The 22,835-nt window shown below is 49.1% G+C and overlaps 1 protein-coding gene across 1 annotated transcript in view; it reads right to left on the bottom strand.

Moving 5' to 3' along the window:
* The window catches only part of LOC147607268 (protein LEAD-SENSITIVE 1-like), a 52,727-nt gene extending 34,821 nt beyond the window's left edge, over positions 1-17,906 (bottom strand). Inside the window, exon 1 of the mRNA XM_086790401.1 lies at positions 17,716-17,906. Coding sequence (XP_086646527.1) covers positions 17,716-17,809 — 94 coding nt within the window. The 5' untranslated portion in view covers positions 17,810-17,906. The remainder of the gene's footprint in view (positions 1-17,715) is intronic.
* Between the last annotated feature and the right edge of the window lie 4,929 nt (positions 17,907-22,835).

Genomic DNA, 22,835 nt, shown 5'->3' on the forward strand with positions numbered 1-22,835 from the left:
ATGTCACCATTTGGTCTATCTCCATTTCTGGAGCCACTTCTATGGAACTGTCACTCCATAGAGCGGCCAGATTTGTGCCATGTTCACAAGGGGCCAGGCCAGTGTCCCATGTGAAAGGGCCAGTTTTATGGTGTCACATGGAGGGGAGCCAAATCAGTGCCACATGTGTACGACCAGTGCTATGTCACATGGAAGGGAACTAGTTTCGTGTCACCCGTGTGTGATTTGCTTCGTGCTCTATGGACGGGAGCCTGTTGGTGCTACCCGTGTATGGCCAGGATGGTGTCTTACCTATGGGACTGTCACTCCATAGGAAGACCAGGACATATTTATTTATATTTGTCGCGCCAATTTTGTGCCCGACAGGAACCTCTTGTACAAGTTTCATGAAAGGCCTGCATGCATAAATTTATTTTTGCATGACTTATTTGCGTGTGTCTGCCTATTATGTCGTGCCAGTACATTGGACGAGGATGCCCCCAGTGTACCGTGGAATGCTGTTTGCTAACTTGGTGGTGTGGGGCCCCACCCACACGCTTATATGGACAAAGCTTGCATGTCCATGGACGTGCACCCCCCGCATGAGTAGGAGGCTCGAAGTTGACCTCATCCCACCATGACCACCCATCCGTTCTACTCCTACCGCCCGCACGAGAAGAGGATGCCATGAATAGTTAGTAACTTAGTAGTAGTCTAGTAGAAGAGGGTGGAGAGAGCTTAGAGGGTAGAGTAGGAGAAGAGATAGAGGGAAGATTGAAGTAGTCTAGTAGAAGAGGGTGGAGAGAGCTTAGAGGGTAGAGTAGGAGAAGATTCAAGAGGTAGAGGGAAGATTGAAGTAGTCTAGTAGGAGAGGGTGGAGAGGAAGGTGGTGGAGTAGGAGAGGATGGAGAGGAAGGTGGTGGAGCAGGAGAGGGAGATAGTGGAGAGGAAAGCTTGAGTAGGAGAGGGAGATGGTGGAGAGCCTAGAGGTACTCAAGTCTTGGAAGTTGGAAGGCTTGAGCAATGAGTAGAAGAGGAGTAGCATAAGCCCATTATATAGCATATGGCAGCTCTCTCTCTCTCTCTCTCTCTCTCTCTCTCTCTCTCTCTCTCATAGACGGAGGTTGCAGCGGCAGATTCGGATTATTCTTGCGAGGCATGCGAGACACCCAGTCAGGGTGCTGACCACAGAGGATATTGAGGAGATCCGCCAGTGTCCGATGCGGCACATATTATGAGATGGAGGTACCTCCATAGTGTACCTTCCAGTTCCAGTTTCATTTTCTAGGTGCCAGTAGTATCATCTTTATTTTTCATTTTCTGGGTTTTTTTTATCCAGACATTGTATCAGATCCACCATGATGTAACTTTTGGTCTCATAGGTCATTATGGCCTTTTGAAGACGTTAATATAACATTTCATTTCATTTCATTTCTCTCTCAAACTCTCAAACGGCCAGCCGCCAACGGCTAGTAGCCGTTACCCGAAAAAAAAACGGCTCGATTTTTGTAGCCGTTGCGCCGTTGCAGACGTCCCCCCGTCCCCGGCTGACAACGTCCCGCCGTCCCCTCGGGCGGGGACGCCCGTCCCCTTGTCACGTCCCGTCCATCCCGTCCCCTGGGCCGTCCCGCCTCCGTCCCGCAACTGCAGTTAATCAGGACGGCGTTCCCACGTCCCACGTGGGCGTCCCGCCGTCCCCCTGTCACTATGGGCCAGATGCCTGTGGTAGCTTTCCACCCCCTTTAAGGAATGGCTTCACCAATGGAGGTTATTGCATAGATCAGCCAATCCGAGTAATACTATTCTTGGTACATGTGCCTCTTGCTCATTGTGTGAGAGTGCATGAGAGTGTGAGAGGTGATTCCTTACAGGGAGGTGCTCCAGGCCTGTATGTACATTACGGATGATGCAGTCACTTGGTGGAAGCAATATGAGGTGGAGTATACCATGGATACAGTACAGTCGACTAAGTTCATGGGATGACTTTGTGGACAGAGTCCAACCACCACTATAGAGCCATAAGCTGCACAGTGAATTGTGAAGGATGGAACAACTAGAGAAAGAGACCGTGGAACAATACTCCAATAGGGTGCAAATGTTAGAAGTCATCTCCTGTCCAGTTGTATACACCAGGGCCTCTGTTGTGGGTGTGCCCGCCCGTATATCATTTTTCCACACTCCCCGTATTTTTTCCCTATTTTTCCCATTTTTTCCTAGTGGCTGGAGGGCTGCCAGGTGATGCCAGGAGCACTCTGAAGCTGGCCGACTGCATCTGTATCAGTCGCGGGCTGTCTGAGTGCTGGCCGACTTGTTCTGTGCAGGCATGGGGCACCAGATGCTGGCCGACTGCTGTTTTTCAGCAGTCGTGGGTTTTGTCCAGTCGTGGGCCTCTTTTAGAGCTGGCCGACTGCCCTCATGGGCTTGTATATATTGCCCCCCATCCTCCTCCACTTTCTCATTCAGTATCTTCGGGATCTTGTGTATAGAGAAGAGTTTACACACATCTCTCTGTGTTTCTTGTGCTGATTATTTTCTGCAGTCTACTTGCTCTTGTCTACCCAAGTTTGGATATCATTTCCGCTGCATATTCTGACATGGTATCAGAGCCCTAGGCTCTAGATAGGTCTTGGGATTTGTGTGAGCAAGAGGGGGCTGTTTTGTGGCTGATTGGTGGACTGTTTTGGGCTGATCGGGAAGAGGAGAAGCAAGAGGAAGGCGGGCTGATTTGCTGGACAGCCACTTGCAGGTATCAGTTCTTCTTTGTTCCCACCCACCCACCCTTTTCAGAGTACATCCCCGCTATGGCAGATCTGTTTGAGATGGCCGAGAGACATGTGAAGATCCCGACACTCCCCACGTTCCCGGTGGACCGTCAGTTGGACGGGAGCAACTACGGCATATGGAAGGTGATGATGGAATCCGTTCTGGAGTCTTACGACCTCGCCGATTTCGTCGTTGTTGGTGTTCCACGGCCGGAAGTAGAGAAAGGGGAGTTACCGTCAACCCGAAAGGACCGGGAGGCCCAGACGCAGATGTGGGATCGCGTCAACGCCAGGGTCCGTTCGTTTATTTTCCTCAACTGCACACCACAGGTAATCAATCATGTCAAGCACATGACGCTGGCCAGAGGTATATGGCAGCATTTGGCCTCACTTTACAACAGGGTATCGCCCATGAAGAGGATTTCCTTGGAAGTACAGATGCGGGTTATGAGCCCTGCAAAGTCGTCGACGATGCGGGAGCATATTAACAAGCTACAGGCTCTTCAGTAGGAAGTTCTCCAGGCTGGGAAGGAGATATCATCAGAGGACATGGCCATAACGTTGCTGTCACATTTGCCCTCTTCGTACTCAGCATTCTACTCGTCGTTGATTACCAGTGGCAGGCTCAGCACCATTACTTGGGAGGAGCTTGTGCCAATGGTCTTGGACCAGGAGGAACGATTCACGAACCCTCCTCAGGGCGGAGGTTCGGAGGCCTTTACTGGCCAACGGTCGAAAGGCCGTAACTCGGGCAAGGGGAAGGCTTCATCGGAGAAGTCTTCTGAGAAGATGTCCGACACTGACCGCGAGAAACTAAAGGCAGAGAGGACCTGTAATGATTGTGGCGAGAAAGGCCACTACTGGAGGCAGTGTCCCAAGCGGAAGACCGAGAAGGGTGAAGACTCCTCAGCAATCATGAAGACTCCGGCTTTTGTGCACCTGGAGGTGATGGACACCGTTGCTTCATTTTCTTCAGGCAGGGAGGAGATTGGAGGACTCTCCGCAGCGGATACTCGGGAGTGGATTCTCGATAGTGGTGCTTCCAGGCACATGACTCCTTCCCGTTCCGGTTTACAGGATCTCTGCAGGCTTTCTGGTCATATTCTTACTGGGGATACGTCCACTATCCCAGTTCACAGTGAGGGCAGGATGGAGATAGTTCCCGATGGCAGAGGGGGGAAGAATTCCTCCCAAGTGTTGTATGTTCCGGCACTTGGTTTTCATCTGTTGTCAGTGCATCAGGTTTGCAAGACTGGCGTACGGGTGGAGTTTGATGAGCATTTTGTTGCTCTCCGGGACAAAGCAACAGGCCAAGTGGTTTGGGAAGGTGGAGTGGAGAATGGAGTCTACAGGCTTTCAGCACTCTCTCTCCCAGGTCCTCAAGATTGTGATGAGTGGCAGTGTGGTAATAGCTACTCACGTGTGGATACGTTGCAGGTGCGGGCTTTCCGAGACCAGGTGGTGGATAGCTCGCCAGTAGATGGCAGCAGTTGGCAGGAACTTTCCAGTACTGATGTTGGTAGTTCTTGTGTTCGTGAGTCAGAGGAAGCTGAACAGGTCACTTATGCTCTGATGTCTCGTCGTGTTCGGGACATAGAACTTCCAGTAGTTGAGGATGTTCTTTCCACGGGGACCTTTCGGAGAGCCAGGCAGGTGACAGGTGTTTGCTTGCAGAAGGAGGTGGTTTCTCCAGGCTTTGTGGTTCCGGATTCAGAGGGGGTGGTTGACAGGTTTCATCAAGTTTCCAGGACTTGTTTATGCACCGTAACAGGTGTTGATCCTTGTGAGCAGTGTGATGTCTCTGTGACTCAGAAGCTGGATGGTTCATTGATCTGGTTGATGGACACCGGATTGGACGGCAGCTTCCTGATGAGGCAGTTGAGCTCTTGGTTGCAGATGTCTCTTTGGGAGGCAGGATCGCGTTTCCTGTGGTTTCTGCGGCATGCGAAGGATCAGAGACTCTTTTACACAGGAGGGGGATTGTTGGATGGAGTCCGACTCCGCGGATGGAGTGACTCAGTTTGGGGAGGAGATCCGGACACGAGGGGATCTACTTCAAGCCCAGGAGCAGTTTTTGTCAGAATATGCAGCGGAGATGATGACCAAGCCTGGGAACACGAGCAAAAGCAAAAACGCAGGCAGAAAAACAGCACAAGAGAGAGACAGATGTAGGCGTGTAACTCTGCTCTATATACACAAGAAGATCCCGAGATATGATACAAATAAGGCATGGGGGCTGAGGACCTATATATACTCCCCTAGAGGGCAGTCGGCCAGCATCAGGAAAGCCCACGACTGAGGAATATGTCCACGACTGCTGAAAATAGCAGTCGGCCAGCTACAGATGCCTCCGCCTAGACAGAACAAGTCGGCCAGCACTCTGATAGCCCACGACTGATGTAAATCCAGTCGGCCAGCTTCAGAGTGCTCCTGGCATCACCTGGCAACCCTCCCAAGCCTCAGAAAAATGGGAAAAAATAGGGGAAAAATTTGGAGAGTGGGGAAAAATGATAAAACACCTCATAAGGGCGGGCACACCCACAACAAAGGCCCTGGTGTATATATCTAGACAGGAGATGACTTCTAACACCCCCTCTCAGCTCCTGGCTGTGTGACCAACCACTGGGAGCTGGGGTGCCGCCTGAGCAAATCCTGAGAGCGACTTCGTGAAGAGGTCCACCGTACTGTCCACTGTCGAACAGAACTCCAGCAAGATGTCATCAGCAACAATCTGTTCACGAACAAAGTGCCTCTGGATGACCAAGGGTTCCTCCAGTGGAAGCCCAAACCTGCAATGTAACCTCCTCATGCTGCACCTTCACTTCCCGTTCAGCCCGAAACAGTCCACCGATCAGCAACCTGTTGCTCCCCCTCTTGCTCAGAAAAACGCCCAAGATCTGCTAGAGCCTAGGGCTCTGATACCATGTCAGAATATGCAGCGGAAATGATATCCAAACTTGGGTAGACAAGAGCAAGTAGACTGCAGAAAATAATCAGCACAAGAAACACATAGAGAAGAGTTTACACACATCTCTCTGTGTTTCTTGTGCTGATTATTTTCTGCAGTCTACTTGCTCTTGTCTACCCAAGTTTGGATATCATTTCCGCTGCATATTCTGACATGGTATCAGAGCCCTAGGCTCTAGCAGATCTTGGGCGTTTTTCTGAGCAAGAGGGGGAGCAACAGGTTGCTGATCGGTGGACTGTTTCGGGCTGAACGGGAAGTGAAGGTGCAAGAGGAAGGTGGGCAGAGGGGCTGGACAGCCACTTGCATATATTCTGATTTTCAGATTTTTCCCACCCACCCACCCTTTCAGGTTACTCTCCGAGATGGCAGATTTAATCGAGATGGCTGAGAAGCACGTGAAGATTCCGACTCTCCCCACGTTCCCAGTGGATCGGCAGTTGGACGGGTCCAATTACGGCATCTGGAAGGTCATGATGGAGTCAGTTTTGGAGTCATATGATCTTGCTGATTTTATTATCAAAGGGGTGCCAAGGCCGGAAGCTGAGGAAGGGGAGTTATTATCGACGAGGAAGGACCGAGAGGCACAGGCACAAATGTGGGACCGTGTCAACGCCAGGGTCCGGTCGTTTATATTCCTCAATTGCACACCACAGGTGATCAACCATGTGAAGCACATGACGCTGGCGAGAGGCATATGGGAGCACTTGGCTTCTTTGTACAACAGGGTGTCACCCATGAAGCAGATATCCTTGGAAGTGCAGATGCGGGTTATGAATCCTGCAAAGTCTTCGACGATGCGGGAACACATTAACAAGCTGCAGGCCCTTCAGCAGGAAGTCCTTCAAGCTGGGAAAGAGATATCGTCCGAAGATATGGCCATCACGTTACTTTCTCACTTGCCTGGTCAGTATTCCGCTTTCTATTCCTCGTTGATCACGAGTGGCAGGCTCAGCACCATTACTTGGGAGGAGCTTGTGCCAATGGTCTTGGACCAGGAGGAACGATTCACGAACCCTCCTCAAGGTGGAGGTTCGGAGGCCTTTACTAGCCAACGGTCGAAAGGCCGTAACTCGGGCAAGGGGAAGGCTTCATCGGAGAAGTCTTCTGAGAAGATGTCCGACGCTGACCGCGAGAAACTAAAGGCAGAGAGGACCTGTAATGATTGTGGCGAGAAAGGCCACTACTGGAGGCAGTGTCCCAAGCGGAAGACCGAGAAGGGTGAAGACTCCTCAGCAATCATGAAGACTCCGGCTTTTGTGCACCTGGAGGTGATGGACACCGATGCTTCATTTTCTTCAGGCAGGGAGGAGATTGGAGGACTCTCCGCAACGGATACTCGGGAGTGGATTCTCGATAGTGGTGCTTCCAGGCACATGACTCCTTCCCGTTCCGGTTTACAGGATCTCTGCAGGTGTTCTGGTCATATTCTTACTGGGGATACGTCCACTATCCCAGTTCACAGTGAGGGCAGGATGGAGATAGTTCCCGATGGCAGAGGGGGGAAGCATTCCTCCCAGGTGTTGTATGTTCCGGCACTTGGTTTTCATCTGTTGTCAGTGCATCAGGTGTGCAAGACTGGCGTACGGGTGGAGTTTGATGAGCATTCTGTTGCTCTCCGGGACAAAGCAACAGGCCAAGTGGTTTGGGAAGGCGGAGTGGAGAATGGAGTTTACAGGCTTTCAGCACTCTCTCTCCCAGGTCCTCAGGTTTGTGATGAGTGGCACTGTGGTAATGGCTACTCAAGTGTGGATACGCTGCAGGTGCGGGCTTTCCGAGACCAGGTGGTGGATAGCTCGCCAGTAGATGGCAGCAGTTGGCAGGAACTTTCCAGTACTGATGTTGGTAGTTCTTGTGTTCGTCAGTCAGAGGAAGCTAAACAGGTCACTTATGCTCTGATGTCTCGTCGTGTTCGGGACATAGAACTTCCAGTAGTTGAGGATGTTCTTTCCACGGGGACCTTTCGGAGAGCCAGGCAGGTGACAGGTGTTTGCTTGCAGAAGGAGGTGGTTTCTCCAGGCTTTGTGGTTCCGGATTCAGAGGGGGTGGTTGACAGGTTTCATCAAGTTTCCAGGACTTGTTTATGCACCGTAACAGGTGTTGATCCTTGTGAGCAGTGTGATGTCTCTGTGACTCAGAAGCTGGATGGTTCATTGATCTGGTTGATGGACACCGGATTGGACGGCAGCTTCCTGATGAGGCAGTTGAGCTCTTGGTTGCAGATGTCTCTTTGGGAGGCAGGATCGCGTTTCCTGTGGTTTCTGCGGCATGCGAAGGATCAGAGACTCTTTTACACAGGAGGGGGATTGTTGGATGGAGTCCGACTCCGCGGTTGGAGTGACTCGGTTTGGGGAGGAGATCCGGACACGAGGGGATCTACTTCAGGCCCAGGAGCAGTTCTACGGAGCAGCAGGAGGAGGTTGCATGGCAGGGTTGGGCTTCCATTGGAGGAACCCATGGTCATCCAGAGGCACTTTGTTCGTGAACAGATCGTTGCTGATGACATCTTGCTGGAGTTCTGTTCGACGGAGGACAGTACGGTGGACCTCTTCACGAAGTCGCTCTAAGGATTTACTCAGGCGGCACCCCAGCTCCCAGTGGTTGGTTACACAGCCAGGAGCTGAGAGGGGGTGTTAGAAGTCATCTCCTGTCCAGTTGTATACACCAGGGCCTCTGTTGTGGGTGTGCCCGCCCGTATATCATTTTTCCACACTCCCCGTATTTTTTCCCTATTTTTCCCATTTTTTCCTAGTGGCTGGAGGGCTGCCAGGTGATGCCAGGAGCACTCTGAAGCTGGCCGACTGCATCTGTATCAGTCGTGGGCTGTCTGAGTGCTAGCCGACTTGTTCTGTGCAGGCATGGGGCACCAAATGCTGGCCGACTGCTGTTTTTCAGCAGTCGTGGGTTTTGTCCAATCGTGGGCCTCTTTTAGAGCTGGCCGACTGCCCTCATGGGCTTGTATATATTGCCCCCCATCCTCCTCCACTTTCTCATTCAGTATCATATCTCGGGATCTTCTTGTGTATATAGAGCAGAGTTACACGCCTACATCTGTCTCTCTCTTGTGCTGTTTTTCTGCCTACGTTTTTGCTTTTGCTCTTGTGTTCCCAGGCTCGCAGGCAGAAAAACGGCACAAGAGAGAGACAGATGTAGGCGTGTAACTCTGCTCTATATACACAAGAAGATCCCGAGATATGATACCTGCAAGTGGCTGTCCAGCAAATCAGCCCGCCTTCCTCTTGCTTCTCCTCTTCCCGATCAGCCCAAAACAGTCCACCAATCAGCCACAAAACAGCCCCCTCTTGCTCACACAAATCCCAAGACCTATCTAGAGCCTAGGGCTCTGATACCATGTCAGAATATGCAGCGGAGATGATGACCAAGCCTGGGAACACAAGAGCAAAAGCAAAAACGCAGGCAGAAAAACAGCACAAGAGAGAGACAGATGTAGGCGTGTAACTCTGCTCTATATACACAAGAAGATCCCGAGATATGATTGTGGCGAGAAAGGCCACTACTGGAGGCAGTGTCCCAAGCGGAAGACCGAGAAGGGTGAAGACTCCTCAGCAATCATGAAGACTCTGGCTTTTGTGCACCTGGAGGTGATGGACACCGTTGCTTCATTTTCTTCAGGCAGGGAGGAGATTGGAGGACTCTCCGCAGCGGATACTCGGGAGTGGATTCTCGATAGTGGTGCTTCCAGGCACATGACTCCTTCCCGTTCCGGTTTACAGGATCTCTGCAGGCTTTCTGGTCATATTCTTACTGGGGATACGTCCACTATCCCAGTTCACAGTGAGGGCAGGATGGAGATAGTTCCCGATGGCAGAGGGGGGAAGAATTCCTCCCAAGTGTTGTATGTTCCGGCACTTGGTTTTCATCTGTTGTCAGTGCATCAGGTTTGCAAGACTGGCGTACGGGTGGAGTTTGATGAGCATTTTGTTGCTCTCCGGGACAAAGCAACAGGCCAAGTGGTTTGGGAAGGTGGAGTGGAGAATGGAGTCTACAGGCTTTCAGCACTCTCTCTCCCAGGTCCTCAAGATTGTGATGAGTGGCAGTGTGGTAATAGCTACTCACGTGTGGATACGTTGCAGGTGCGGGCTTTCCGAGACCAGGTGGTGGATAGCTCGCCAGTAGATGGCAGCAGTTGGCAGGAACTTTCCAGTACTGATGTTGGTAGTTCTTGTGTTCGTGAGTCAGAGGAAGCTGAACAGGTCACTTATGCTCTGATGTCTCGTCGTGTTCGGGACATAGAACTTCCAGTAGTTGAGGATGTTCTTTCCACGGGGACCTTTCGGAGAGCCAGGCAGGTGACAGGTGTTTGCTTGCAGAAGGAGGTGGTTTCTCCAGGCTTTGTGGTTCCGGATTCAGAGGGGGTGGTTGACAGGTTTCATCAAGTTTCCAGGACTTGTTTATGCACCGTAACAGGTGTTGATCCTTGTGAGCAGTGTGATGTCTCTGTGACTCAGAAGCTGGATGGTTCATTGATCTGGTTGATGGACACCGGATTGGACGGCAGCTTCCTGATGAGGCAGTTGAGCTCTTGGTTGCAGATGTCTCTTTGGGAGGCAGGATCGCGTTTCCTGTGGTTTCTGCGGCATGCGAAGGATCAGAGACTCTTTTACACAGGAGGGGGATTGTTGGATGGAGTCCGACTCCGCGGTTGGAGTGACTCGGTTTGGGGAGGAGATCCGGACACGAGGGGATCTACTTCAGGCCCAGGAGCAGTTCTACGGAGCAGTAGGAGGAGGTTGCATGGCAGGGTTGGGCTTCCATTGGAGGAACCCATGGTCATCCAGAGGCACTTTGTTCGTGAACAGATCGTTGCTGATGACATCTTGCTGGAGTTCTGTTCGACGGAGGACAGTACGGTGGACCTCTTCACGAAGTCGCTCTCAGGATTTACTCAGGCGGCACCCCAGCTCCCAGTGGTTGGTTACACAGCCAGGAGCTGAGAGGGGGTGTTAGAAGTCATCTCCTGTCCAGTTGTATACACCAGGGCCTCTGTTGTGGGTGTGCCCGCCCGTATATCATTTTTCCACACTCCCCGTATTTTTTCCCTATTTTTCCCATTTTTTCCTAGTGGCTGGAGGGCTGCCAGGTGATGCCAGGAGCACTCTGAAGCTGGCCGACTGCATCTGTATCAGTTGTGGGCTGTCTGAGTGCTGGCCGACTTGTTCTGTGCAGGCATGGGGCACCAAATGCTGGCCGACTGCTGTTTTTCAACAGTCGTGGGTTTTGTCCAGTCGTGGGCCTCTTTTAGAGCTGGCCGACTGCCCTCATGGGCTTGTATATATTGCCCCCCATCCTCCTCCACTTTCTCATTCAGTATCATATCTCGGGATCTTCTTGTGTATATAGAGCAGAGTTACACGCCTACATCTGTCTCTCTCTTGTGCTGTTTTTCTGCCTGCGTTTTTGCTTTTGCTCTTGTGTTCCCAGGCTCGCAGGCAGAAAAACGGCACAAGAGAGAGACAGATGTAGGCGTGTAACTCTGCTCTATATACACAAGAAGATCCCGAGATATGATACCTGCAAGTGGCTGTCCAGCAAATCAGCCCGCCTTCCTCTTGCTTCTCCTCTTCCCGATCAGCCCAAAACAGTCCACCAATCAGCCACAAAACAGCCCCCTCTTGCTCACACAAATCCCAAGACCTATCTAGAGCCTAGGGCTCTGATACCATGTCAGAATATGCAACGGAGATGATGACCAAGCCTGGGAACACAAGAGCAAAAGCAAAAACGCAGGCAGAAAAACAGCACAAGAGAGAGACAGATGTAGGCGTGTAACTCTGCTCTATATACACAAGAAGATCCCGAGATATGATTGTGGCGAGAAAGGCCACTACTGGAGGCAGTGTCCCAAGCGGAAGACCGAGAAGGGTGAAGACTCCTCAGCAATCATGAAGACTCCGGCTTTTGTGCACCTGGAGGTGATGGACACCGTTGCTTCATTTTCTTCAGGCAGGGAGGAGATTGGAGGACTCTCCGCAGCGGATACTCGGGAGTGGATTCTCGATAGTGGTGCTTCCAGGCACATGACTCCTTCCCGTTCCGGTTTACAGGATCTCTGCAGGCTTTCTGGTCATATTCTTACTGGGGATACGTCCACTATCCCAGTTCACAGTGAGGGCAGGATGGAGATAGTTCCCGATGGCAGAGGGGGGAAGAATTCCTCCCAAGTGTTGTATGTTCCGGCACTTGGTTTTCATCTGTTGTCAGTGCATCAGGTTTGCAAGACTGGCGTACGGGTGGAGTTTGATGAGCATTTTGTTGCTCTCCGGGACAAAGCAACAGGCCAAGTGGTTTGGGAAGGTGGAGTGGAGAATGGAGTCTACAGGCTTTCAGCACTCTCTCTCCCAGGTCCTCAAGATTGTGATGAGTGGCAGTGTGGTAATAGCTACTCAAGTGTGGATACGCTACAGGTGCGGGCTTTCCGAGACCAGGTGGTGGATAGCTCGCCAGTAGATGGCAGCAGTTGGCAGGAACTTTCCAGTACTGATGTTGGTAGTTCTTGTGTTCGTGAGTCAGAGGAAGCTGAACAGGTCACTTATGCTCTGATGTCTCGTCGTGTTCGGGACATAGAACTTCCAGTAGTTGAGGATGTTCTTTCCACGGGGACCTTTCGGAGAGCCAGGCAAGTGACAGGTGTTTGCTTGCAGAAGGAGGTGGTTTCTCCAGGCTTTGTGGTTCCGGATTCAGAGGGGGTGGTTGACAGGTTTCATCAAGTTTCCAGGACTTGTTTATGCACCGTAACAGGTGTTGATCCTTGTGAGCAGTGTGATGTCTCTATGACTCAGAAGCTGGATGGTTCATTGATCTGGTTGATGGACACCGGATTGGACGGGAGCTTCCTGATGAGGCAGTTGAGCTCTTGGTTGCAGATGTCTCTTTGGGAGGCAGGATCGCGTTTCCTGTGGTTTCTGCGGCATGCGAAGGATCAGAGACTCTTTTACACAGGAGGGGGATTGTTGGATGGAGTCCGACTCCGCGGTTGGAGTGACTCGGTTTGGGGAGGAGATCCGGACATGAGGGGATCTACTTCAGGCCCAGGAGCAGTTCTACGGAGCAGCAGGAGGAGGTTGCATGGCAGGGTTGGGCTTCCATTGGAGGAACGCATGGTCATCCAGAGGCACTTTGTTCGTGAACAGATCGTTGCTGATGACATCTTGCTGGAGTTCTGTTCGACGGAGGACAGTACGGTGGACCTCTTCACGAAGTCGCTCTCAGGATTTACTCAGGCGGCACCCCAGCTCCCAGTGGTTGGTTACACAGCCAGGAGCTGAGAGGGGGTGTTAGAAGTCATCTCCTGTCCAGTTGTATACACCAGGGCCTCTGTTGTGGGTGTGCCCGCCCGTATATCATTTTTCCACACTCCCCGTATTTTTTCCCTATTTTTTCCATTTTTTCCTAGTGGCTGGAGGGCTGCCAGGTGATGCCAGGAGCACTCTGAAGCTGGCCGACTGCATCTGTATCAGTCGTGGGCTGTCTGAGTGCTGGCCGACTTGTTCTGTGGAGGCATGGGGCACCAGATGCTGGCCGACTGCTGTTTTTCAGCAGTCGTGGGTTTTGTCCAGTCGTGGGCCTCTTTTAGAGCTGGCCGACTGCCCTCATGGGCTTGTATATATTGCCCCCCATCCTCCTCCACTTTCTCATTCAGTATCTTCGAGATCTTGTGTATAGAGAAGAGTTTACACACATCTCTCTGTGTTTCTTGTGCTGATTATTTTCTGCAGTCTACTTGCTCTTGTCTACCCAAGTTTGGATATCATTTCCGCTGCATATTCTGACAGCAAAAGCTTATGGTCCAGCTTCATGAAGGAGAACCATGCCTGTGGGTTTCATTCTAAGATTGATACCAGAAAAGAAGTGTGTGACCGCTCCCTACAGGAGGCCTACAGATCGGAAGACAATATACACATATTTAGAACACTTAATTTAACTCTTATTAAACAATGGAAACAACATCAGCAACACAAATATTGGAAATACTGAAAATACAAATGACACCAGCACTAGAGCCGGAAAGGGCCGCCCCCCCCCCCCCCCCCCCCCTCAATACTTTTTGTATTTCTTGGAGTATTTATATTTGTACAAGTGTCACGGGCTTGACTGGCTAGATTTCTCCACAAGGGAGTGAAAACGACCAAATAAAATTGGGTCAAGTTGATGTAGAGGTGTTGGTCGGAGTAGCCCCAAATCACAAGCTCATTCCCACCTTCACTGGGTGGACACCTGCCTTTCACTGGTCTTCGGGGACCGTGCACCAACAAGCACGCTCATACTAACGCAGGCCAAGGGGTACACCGCGGAGGGAACGTGGCCTGGTTCTCCCCAATGAACTTTGTTCCCAAATTTCCTGGTGAGTCTAACCTTCACTGGCTCTCAGAAGCTCTGAGAGCGCGGTTAACAACACCACACAGGGAAATATACAAGCCACACCAGGAAGAATTTCTAGAACATGGTCAGCATATACATGCCATGCTCCTGCACTACACAACTTAAAGCATTCTCTGAATTTAAATTTGTAAATTTCAGATTTATACAAATGAGAAAATTATGAGAGCACCTAGTACGGTGAGTACAATCCAGATACAACCGGTACAATTTGTAGTAGGTACAATCCAGCACATCAAGAACTTCACATGTGTGCAGGTACAACAGGTATTGTTTGTACAGTTGGTACAATGAATTCAGCAGGCAGGTACAGTCAGGTACAACGGGTGCATATGGGCAGCCAGCAGGCACACGTGGGCAGCCAACAGTTGCAAGTGCAGCAAGTACTGGTCAGGTACACATGGGTAGCCAGCAGGTACACATGGGCAGTAAATGAGCATGAGGGTGCTGTACAGCAACAGGTACAGGTGTGGGCAGCCTTGCAGGCAGGTTCAGCAACAGGTACAGGCGTGGGCAGCCTTGCAGGCGGGTACAACAGGCAGGTACAGGCGTGGAAAGCCTTGCAGGCGGGTTCAGGCAGGTGCATGTGTGGGCAACTTTAGGTGGGTACAACAGGCGTGGACAGCTTCAAGTGGGTACAGTACGGACAGGTAGGGGGGGTAGGTACAGCAGCTCATTAGGCGGGTACAGCCGCAAGCAGGTGGGTCTAGCAGCCGTAAGGAGGCGATGGCGAAAGAGAGCAGGCGATGGAGAGAGAAAGAAGCCAGCCACCATCCACGTGGGGAATCTCCAAAAATGTTCCATGCAAAAGCCTTTATCAAAGGTTATAAAACCTTAATACATAATTAACACTTATGGACACCCACACTAGAAAAATGTCCAGCCCTTCTTTTAAATGTGTGTGAACACATTGCCTTATAAAAATTAAGGTTTACTCTAGTTTATGGATTTTACCTTTTAAAAAGGACAAAATGAAAATACTTACCACCTGTTCACACGAATAGGGTGAGGGCCCATTTGTTGCATGAGCCCGGTCATGAGGTGAAATTTTGTGAGCGGGTCACACCGGAGATAAGAAAGGAGCTTCTTGCAAAGCTTGCCGCCCATCAAGCTTTGAATGCAAGCCAAAGGGTGCGTGGAGTGGATCCCAACACTTATGTCACTCCAACCCAAACATCAAATTCTACATCAGGTGGTGGTGCATCTTCATCTACCCCTCTACCACGTCCTCCTCGTGGCACTACTCGTGGCTTCACACAAGCCGCCTTCTCAATGCCGCAACCTAGTCCACCCTCTCTCTCTCGTCGGCAAAGTACTCTTGAGGGGAGTTGGGATCCCAAAAAGAAGGAGGAGGTTGATGCCGCGGTGGCCCGCTTCTTTTTTCATGACCACATTGCTTTTCGTGTGGCACGGTACGTATTTCACTCACATGATTTCATCATCATGTCTCACGAGTCACGATTCACAGGTCACCATTTTGCCATTCTAATTACTAACCCTCTTTTTTTTTGAATGATAAATAGGTCCAACTACTTCAAAACGATGGTGAAGAAGATTGGCGAGTACGGTCCTCACTACACACCTCCATCCTCCGAAACCTTGCGGACCACTATGCTTGACAAGGAGAAACGCCTTGTTGAGCAAGCGGCGGCAAACACAAAGTTCTTGCCTAGAGCAATTATGGTCCTCCTACAGTCACATTTCATCAAAGAAAAGAAATTGGCTTGGGGTGGAAAGAGCTAATGATCTTGTCTTCATTAGCGCAAACTTGCGCATGCTTGGCAAGAGTGCAAGATGCAATGCCGATACTTTTACACAGTGGGAGATGGAACAAGAGGAGGCAGCTACAACTATTGCACAGGAGGGTGGGACAGATGGTTCTCACCATGAGCCTTCATCGGATGACACAACCCCCATCCACACTTCATGCACTCATGATTATGAGGCTAGCACCTCTCTTATTGGGAGCGCAGAGTATGAGAGCGAGTGACTTATATTTTGTATCGCCTAGGCCCCAACATCTTTTGAGTATATCTATTTAATGTTATCAACTTTAAAGTCTTTCTTTTCCGACTTTGCAAGTCTTGACTCTTGACTCTTGACTCTTGACTCTTGCACCTCGTAGCGTAATTTAATTTTAAATGTAATGTGTATCATGATTCATAACTTTTGGAGTTAGAAAGCTTGTTGTTATTGATTGATTAATCTTGATTCTTTACTCCTCTAAAATTAACAATTTTGAGTGCCGTCCCCACCCCCCGTCCCCGTTCCCTACCTTTAGGCGTCCCCGTCCCCGTCCCCGTCCCCTGGTAACTATGATCTGGCCTAGATGGTTTGCTTGCTTGCTTGAGAAAGTGGCTCCCAATGAGGCGAGGCCATCAATCAGGGCTTGGTTAGCAAGGTCCTGATTTATGTCTTCTTCATAGCAAACCATTCGTTTGGCTTCTGCTGCTTCCTCCAATCTGCCGTGCTTGTGTTCTTCGTCCTCCAACCAACCTGTGAAGGTTTTTTACCCTGTATTGATGGTCTTCTTCTTCAGTTCCCAACCCAAGTCAATCTGCTTCTTGTTTGCAGCTGTGTAGTGATTTGGTAGTCTTGAGCAAGAGATATCGGGTTTAATCCCAGCTTGCTAGGGCCCATGCCTCACATGAGGGTTGTATTCCAGTGGTTGAAAAAAATGTAAGCAACCAACAGGTTGAGGTTCAAATCCCAAAAAATGCACACTTGCGATGTTCATACCCTTGTAGGTAGGTGCTTACAAAGGATCCTTGTGATGCTTTGTGAGCATATGTTTTGTGTGTGTGTGTGTGTGTGTGTGTGTGTGTGTGTGTTTTTTCTTTTTTTTTTGGTGGAGAGAGAAGGGGGGGGCGCGGGGGGGGGGGGGTAGACAACAGTGAGGGACTATAAAATACGGCCTTTTGCAAGCCCAATTAACTTAGCCAAGTTCATTAAATGCACTTAGCCATGGAGTTTCCAACTATGTTGAAAGTGGCGCAGTTGGGTTTTTGCAAGCAAAATTTGGCCACAGTTAACGTGGGAACGAGCTACAAGCTGACACCCTCCTAATGAATGCATATTAAATGATTTGGCAAAGTTAAACTTGGGCCATGGGAAGATGGCTTATCCCCAACTCTCCATGCGTACATCCATGTACCCAGACATTGTGCTCATACTGCAACTCCATGAATGTGTGTGTATGTACGCACGTGTGGGGGCCATGCACGCACACCCCAAAAAGCAATTTTATTTTATTTTTTTAATAAACTGGACCTGAACATGGTTCCATAGGCACGTGTGGGGGGGGGGGGGGGGGCGGGGGCGGGGGCGGGGGGGTGCAGGCACGCACACCAGGAACGGTTTTTTGTTTTTTTTAGCTGGACCTGAACATGTTTCCATTAGATGTAAACAGGCAGTTGCCACACACGCACACGCACACGCACGCACACGCACGCACGCACAAGAGGAGAGGAGAGATGATCATATTGTGTTCATGAAAAATTTCACCATCAAATCAAGTTTGTAGTGACGATCGATCTGATTGAAAGGAAAACTCTGAAGATCGACCAAAGAAAACTATATGCGTGAAGAAAGGTGGGCGCGGGGGGCGTGTACCATGGTGGGCGTACGAGTAAGCGAAGCGCCAGGAGTAGACGTGGTGACCGGGCTGAAGCTCCTCCTGCGAAACGCGATTGGAGAGGATCCCCATCACGGACTTCAAACTAAGGGCGCCAGATCGAGATCGAGATCGAGATATAGATATCTCTCTCTCTCTCGCTCCCTCAACGCAACCCAATTCAAAACTAAACGAATAGGGGCGCACAATGAGCGATTAATTAAATTCATTAATTAATTGAATCGAGAAACGTAAGGTTTAAAAAACCTTTCGTTTTAAATAACATTTTTAGATATCATTTTTAGCCTTAGTAAGGGTTGCGGTTGTGGGGTTCTTCGGCGGAAGCTTTTGTGATCTCTCGTCAAATGCATGGCCCAGCCTTCGATGAAGATGATTCCCCGGGCAGTGCAGAGGCGAATCACCTGCAGTGCGAGGCCGATCTTGCCTCTCACCTGGAGTCAGCGCCCTAAACCAGAAAGGCCTCCCACTCCTCCCCCTTCGCACGCTTCGCCCAGCGCATTCGGGTAGCCTACGAGCGCGTCCGATTTAAGAATCTCCCTCCTCAACTCAGAGCTGCCGCTGCTGCAGCGTCCACCCACGCCGTAAGGCACGCCCTATTCTCTTCCCCCCATTATTTACGTCTCTGTTTATTATTTTTTTGTATCTGTGTCTGCTCCATAAAGGCAAAAGAAAAAACCAATTCGCGTTCAACAGAGATCCTCTGCCGCAGCCTGATTTTTGAATGGAATTGAATGAAACTGAGATGAAATTTCCAGGGACCTGCTATGTGGAGACACGTGATACAGGTACATACTCATGATGCATACGTGCGTACATTCATACAACGTTCTCTTGTACATCCATGTCATGCTCGAACATGACACCACGAATATGTTCAGGGGCACTGAGTTTGCCCTACCTCGTAGAATAGTAAGACTATGATGTACTGTGCAGACCATTTAAAATTTGTTATTTTAGCAGGAGCAGGCGTTGCTGAAGGCAAAGTAGGCACAGACGCTGATGAAATCGTTGAACCAAAAGAAGGACAAGATGCAGATAGCGCTGCAGCAGCTGGTGATGAAAACGTTCAAGCAGAAGTAGGCGCTGGTGATGAAGGCCACGCTGCAGAATCAGATTACGAAGACGATGATAGCGGTTTCGATTCAGATGGTGATTATAACATGGATGATGACTCGGACCCGATGAAGATGTTGATGACTCAGATGGTGATGGAAGTCATGTTGATTCGGATGGAAGTGCTGATGACGACATAGGCACTGATTTCGACAATGATCATGACTCCGAATTGGACGAAGCCATGAAGCTCCCATTTCTCTCCTTGACGGGGAGGGGGTGACGATGCTTTCAACACCCTAATTGCAGTAAATTGAAGCAAAATTGAGCTTGTCAGTATTGCTCACTGTGGTTTTTGCGTACATTGACGGTTCAGTTCTTTTTTTGCTTGGGGATCTTATTGACCCAGATTGAATTTGCATGTAATACTACGTAGGTTGCGGGATTCTGATATTTAATGTTTGCTCACGATGGGGCTGCTAGAGAGTTTGTGGGTGTGACACCAAGTATGAAAATTCTAACTCCATAGGAATTTTCTTTGGTATATTTAAAAAATATCTGTGGTGACAGAATTTTGATCGGCCTTGTCTCTGTGGAGCTGTGATTTTTTCCGAATAGGAGAGTGAATAGGAGAGTGAATAGGGGCTAATAACGAATACTCTACGCCAGTGTCAAATAAAACCAATGACCTTCAACTTCAACCCGGAAAAATGCATAAGATTAACCACTAAAATTTTAAGAATTTTGAATCTTTAAATTCAATGCTAAGCAAATTTACTTTCTCAATTTGAACGGTGAATGATGATTTGGCATTATTTTATTTTAGAAACTAGCATGTTGCCTTCAAGGATGTGGTGTGATGATCTAGCATTATTTCTTTAAGAACTCCGCATAAGAATGTTGTTGTGGCATGGGCTGATCTGTTGTGCTTTACCTTGATAGGGTGATTAATAATGGGATTAAGAAAGATTAATTTTTAGTTAAGTTAGAGTGTCTCTAGATTCGTTAAAAACTACTAATCTAAGGTTAAAGGGTTATTAACTATGGAATTAAGAAAGATTAATTTTTAGTTAAGTTAGAGTGTCTCTAGATTAGTTGAAAACCACTAATATAGAGTTAACCTCTAACTTTAGTCTCCTCCCACACCTACTTGACATTAATGAGGGAATCTTAGTTTTCCGTCACTCAAAAGTTCAAAACTCCACCCAATCCAAATTCAAAATCGCGCAACGTACAAACTTACGAACATAACCGATATAAAAAAAACATTTTTTCCCAAAAAAACTTAGCGACCACGGTTGTTCACACCTAAGCCACGACAGTTCCTTCCTAAAGCCATGGTCATTCGTTTATAAGCGTATGGGCGTACCTTCCCCGAAAAAAATATTGAAAAAAAGCCATGGTCGTTTACACCTAAGCCATGGCTTTACTTATAAGCATACGAGCATACCTTCCCTGAAAAAATCTCGGGGGGGAAAAAACTTAGCCACAGCCGTTCCACCCTAAAGCCACGGCCATTCACTCCTAAGCGTACGTTGTCGTGACGTGGGCGGTATCGCTGGGAAAGTGCGAGACTTCTAGCTGTGAGAGTCGTTTTCAAATCCCAGCAAGGAAACAGAATATTTATCTCCTCAAGGGGCACCACCAGCAGAAGACTTCACACCTGTCCAAGGTGAGTAGAGCTAACCTGCAGGTGCTCTATCCTCTCACTGGCCACTCAACAGTGTAAGAATCCACAGCATCCTTGCTAGATTCAGCTAAACGAACCTTACACAGCTATCCAAATGAGAAGGACCACCATTTTATCCCTCCTTCGCTGCCGCTTTGCTAGCATGGTGACTGCATCCTCGACATCATTCCAATCATTCTTTAGCCCATGCTCTGTATCCTTATCCTCAAGGAGAATTTCCAGTTTTTCTTGGAGATCTTCCCCAGCTGCTTGTAAGATGAGCTCTGTTTTTTCCCTGTCCAAAGTTGTGCGCTCTATCCTTGACAGCTGGGCATAGCGCTTCTCAAACTCTCTTAGCAACTCTGTGGCAGAAATTCCCATTTTGGGTTTTGTGACCCATTCCAAGAAAGTTCGTTTGGTCACCCGCTCGGAATCCTCCATGAAATATTCATCCTTCAAGGCAAGCTTGAACTCCTCCCAATTTCTGCCACCATGTGTCTGTAATCCTCTTATGCGCTCTCTTATTTCAGGAACACATACCAGCTCAAAGCTTCGAACCATATCCTCCTCAGTCACCCTGTTTAGCTCCATTTCCTTTGTGTAATTGCGCAGGTACTTTGTGATGTCCTTACCATCAAATTGATCCACCTTTTTCTTAATTGACTGCAGTGCTTTAGTCATGGAAATTTGCCCCCTCTCAGCAGCTTGCTGCTGTTGCATATACATAGCAAACATCTGAAACATTTGCATAACCCCGGGGTCAAAATGAACCCTTGTCCCTCAGGATTCTCAGCCATAGCTTCCTTGTGTATTTCACCACACTCTCACCCCAGCAGTTTCACGTCGGGTTCACCAAAGCTGTCGTGACGTGGGCGGTATCGCTGGGAAAGTGCGAGACTTCTGGCTATGAGAGTCGTTTTCAAATCCCAGCAAGGAAACAGAATATTTATCTCTTCCAGGGGCACCACCAGCAGAAGACTTCACAGCTGTCCAAGGTGAGTAGAGCTAACCTGCAGGTGCTCTATCCTCTCACTGGCCACTCAGCAGTGTAAGAATATCACCACATACTTGCTGAATTCAATAAAACCAGCCACCAGATATATCATAATTAGGGAGAACTCCTTCACGCAGCAACCAACTTACAATAAACACCAGATAGGAGTGGTCAAACCAAGTCAACCAGCAATCTGGGGCAACATGAACCATAAACACGCCCAGCAGTGTAAGAATATCACCACATACTTGCTGAATTCAATAAAACCAGCCACCAGATATATCATAATTAGGGAGAACTCCTTCACGCAGCAACCAACTTACAATAAACACCAGATAGGAGTGGTCAAACCAAGTCAACCAGCAATCTGGGGCAACATGAACCATAAACACGCCCAGCCTGCTCTGAAATTACCTTCAGGATCACCTTTAGAACAACAAATAAATACTCGGGCAGCCTCGAGCAGCCACAGAACTGATAGATAATAGACAAAATACCTTCAAGCAGCATTTAATTCCAGAAACAGGCGGAATTTTCATCCAGTATACTCCAGCAATAGGGGGCATGGGCCCAAGATCCAAGGCAGCTCCAAAGAGAAGGCGACTGTAAGAGAATGCAGCAAAGCCAAAATATGCGAAATTTCCTCCTCCTTGAAGTAGTGGTGACTTCTGGCTCTTGTTAGTCCGTTTCTTCTACTGCTTTTATCATATTGTAAAGGCTTCAACACAAGGAACACAAGGAGTTGCCTTCACATAGAAGCTTGGAAACCATCATGGCATTTAAGAGACCCTCGTTCAGTTGAGTTCTTCAGAGTGGCACCCGTTCTTAGTATAATTGTAGGGGCGCTAGCAAGTCACACTCTCATTGCTTATAAATAAGTACTCCTTCATGCTCTCTACTAGTAGCAGAAGCACAGGCTGACCAATAGAAAACACATCGCTCCTATAAGTTTTACCAACTTCATAACTAGTGACTTCTTCAAACAGAACCTCTATTCTCTGCTCCTTGCTATCAGTGGTGGGAACATGACAAAGCAAAATATTCACCTCTCAGACAAAACCTAGCGCCTGCCAACCAACAAAACACGACACTCCTACTCTCCTCCTTGCTACTAGCCGGTGGCAACAAAGCAAACAAAGCAACATTTTAAAAAAAACTCTCCTTCTCTTCCGAAGTTGGCCATCTGCTGTCGGCAAAACAAACACAACAACTCTGCGCCCTGAGGCGGCAAGCTGCACTACCAGCCAGTGCTGGCTAAACAAACAAAAACAAACACTCTAGCTCTGCGACAGCTATACAAACACGCATCAAAACTCTGCGCTTCGAGGTGTATTCCCCCCTCTTGCCTGCACCCCCCGCTCCCCAAAACAACAAGGCGATCT

The sequence above is a fragment of the Cibotium barometz genome, chromosome 55 (assembly GCF_041138505.1).
Source record: "Cibotium barometz isolate CiBa-2024 chromosome 55, ASM4113850v1, whole genome shotgun sequence".
NCBI classification, from domain to species: Eukaryota; Viridiplantae; Streptophyta; class Polypodiopsida; order Cyatheales; family Cibotiaceae; genus Cibotium; species Cibotium barometz.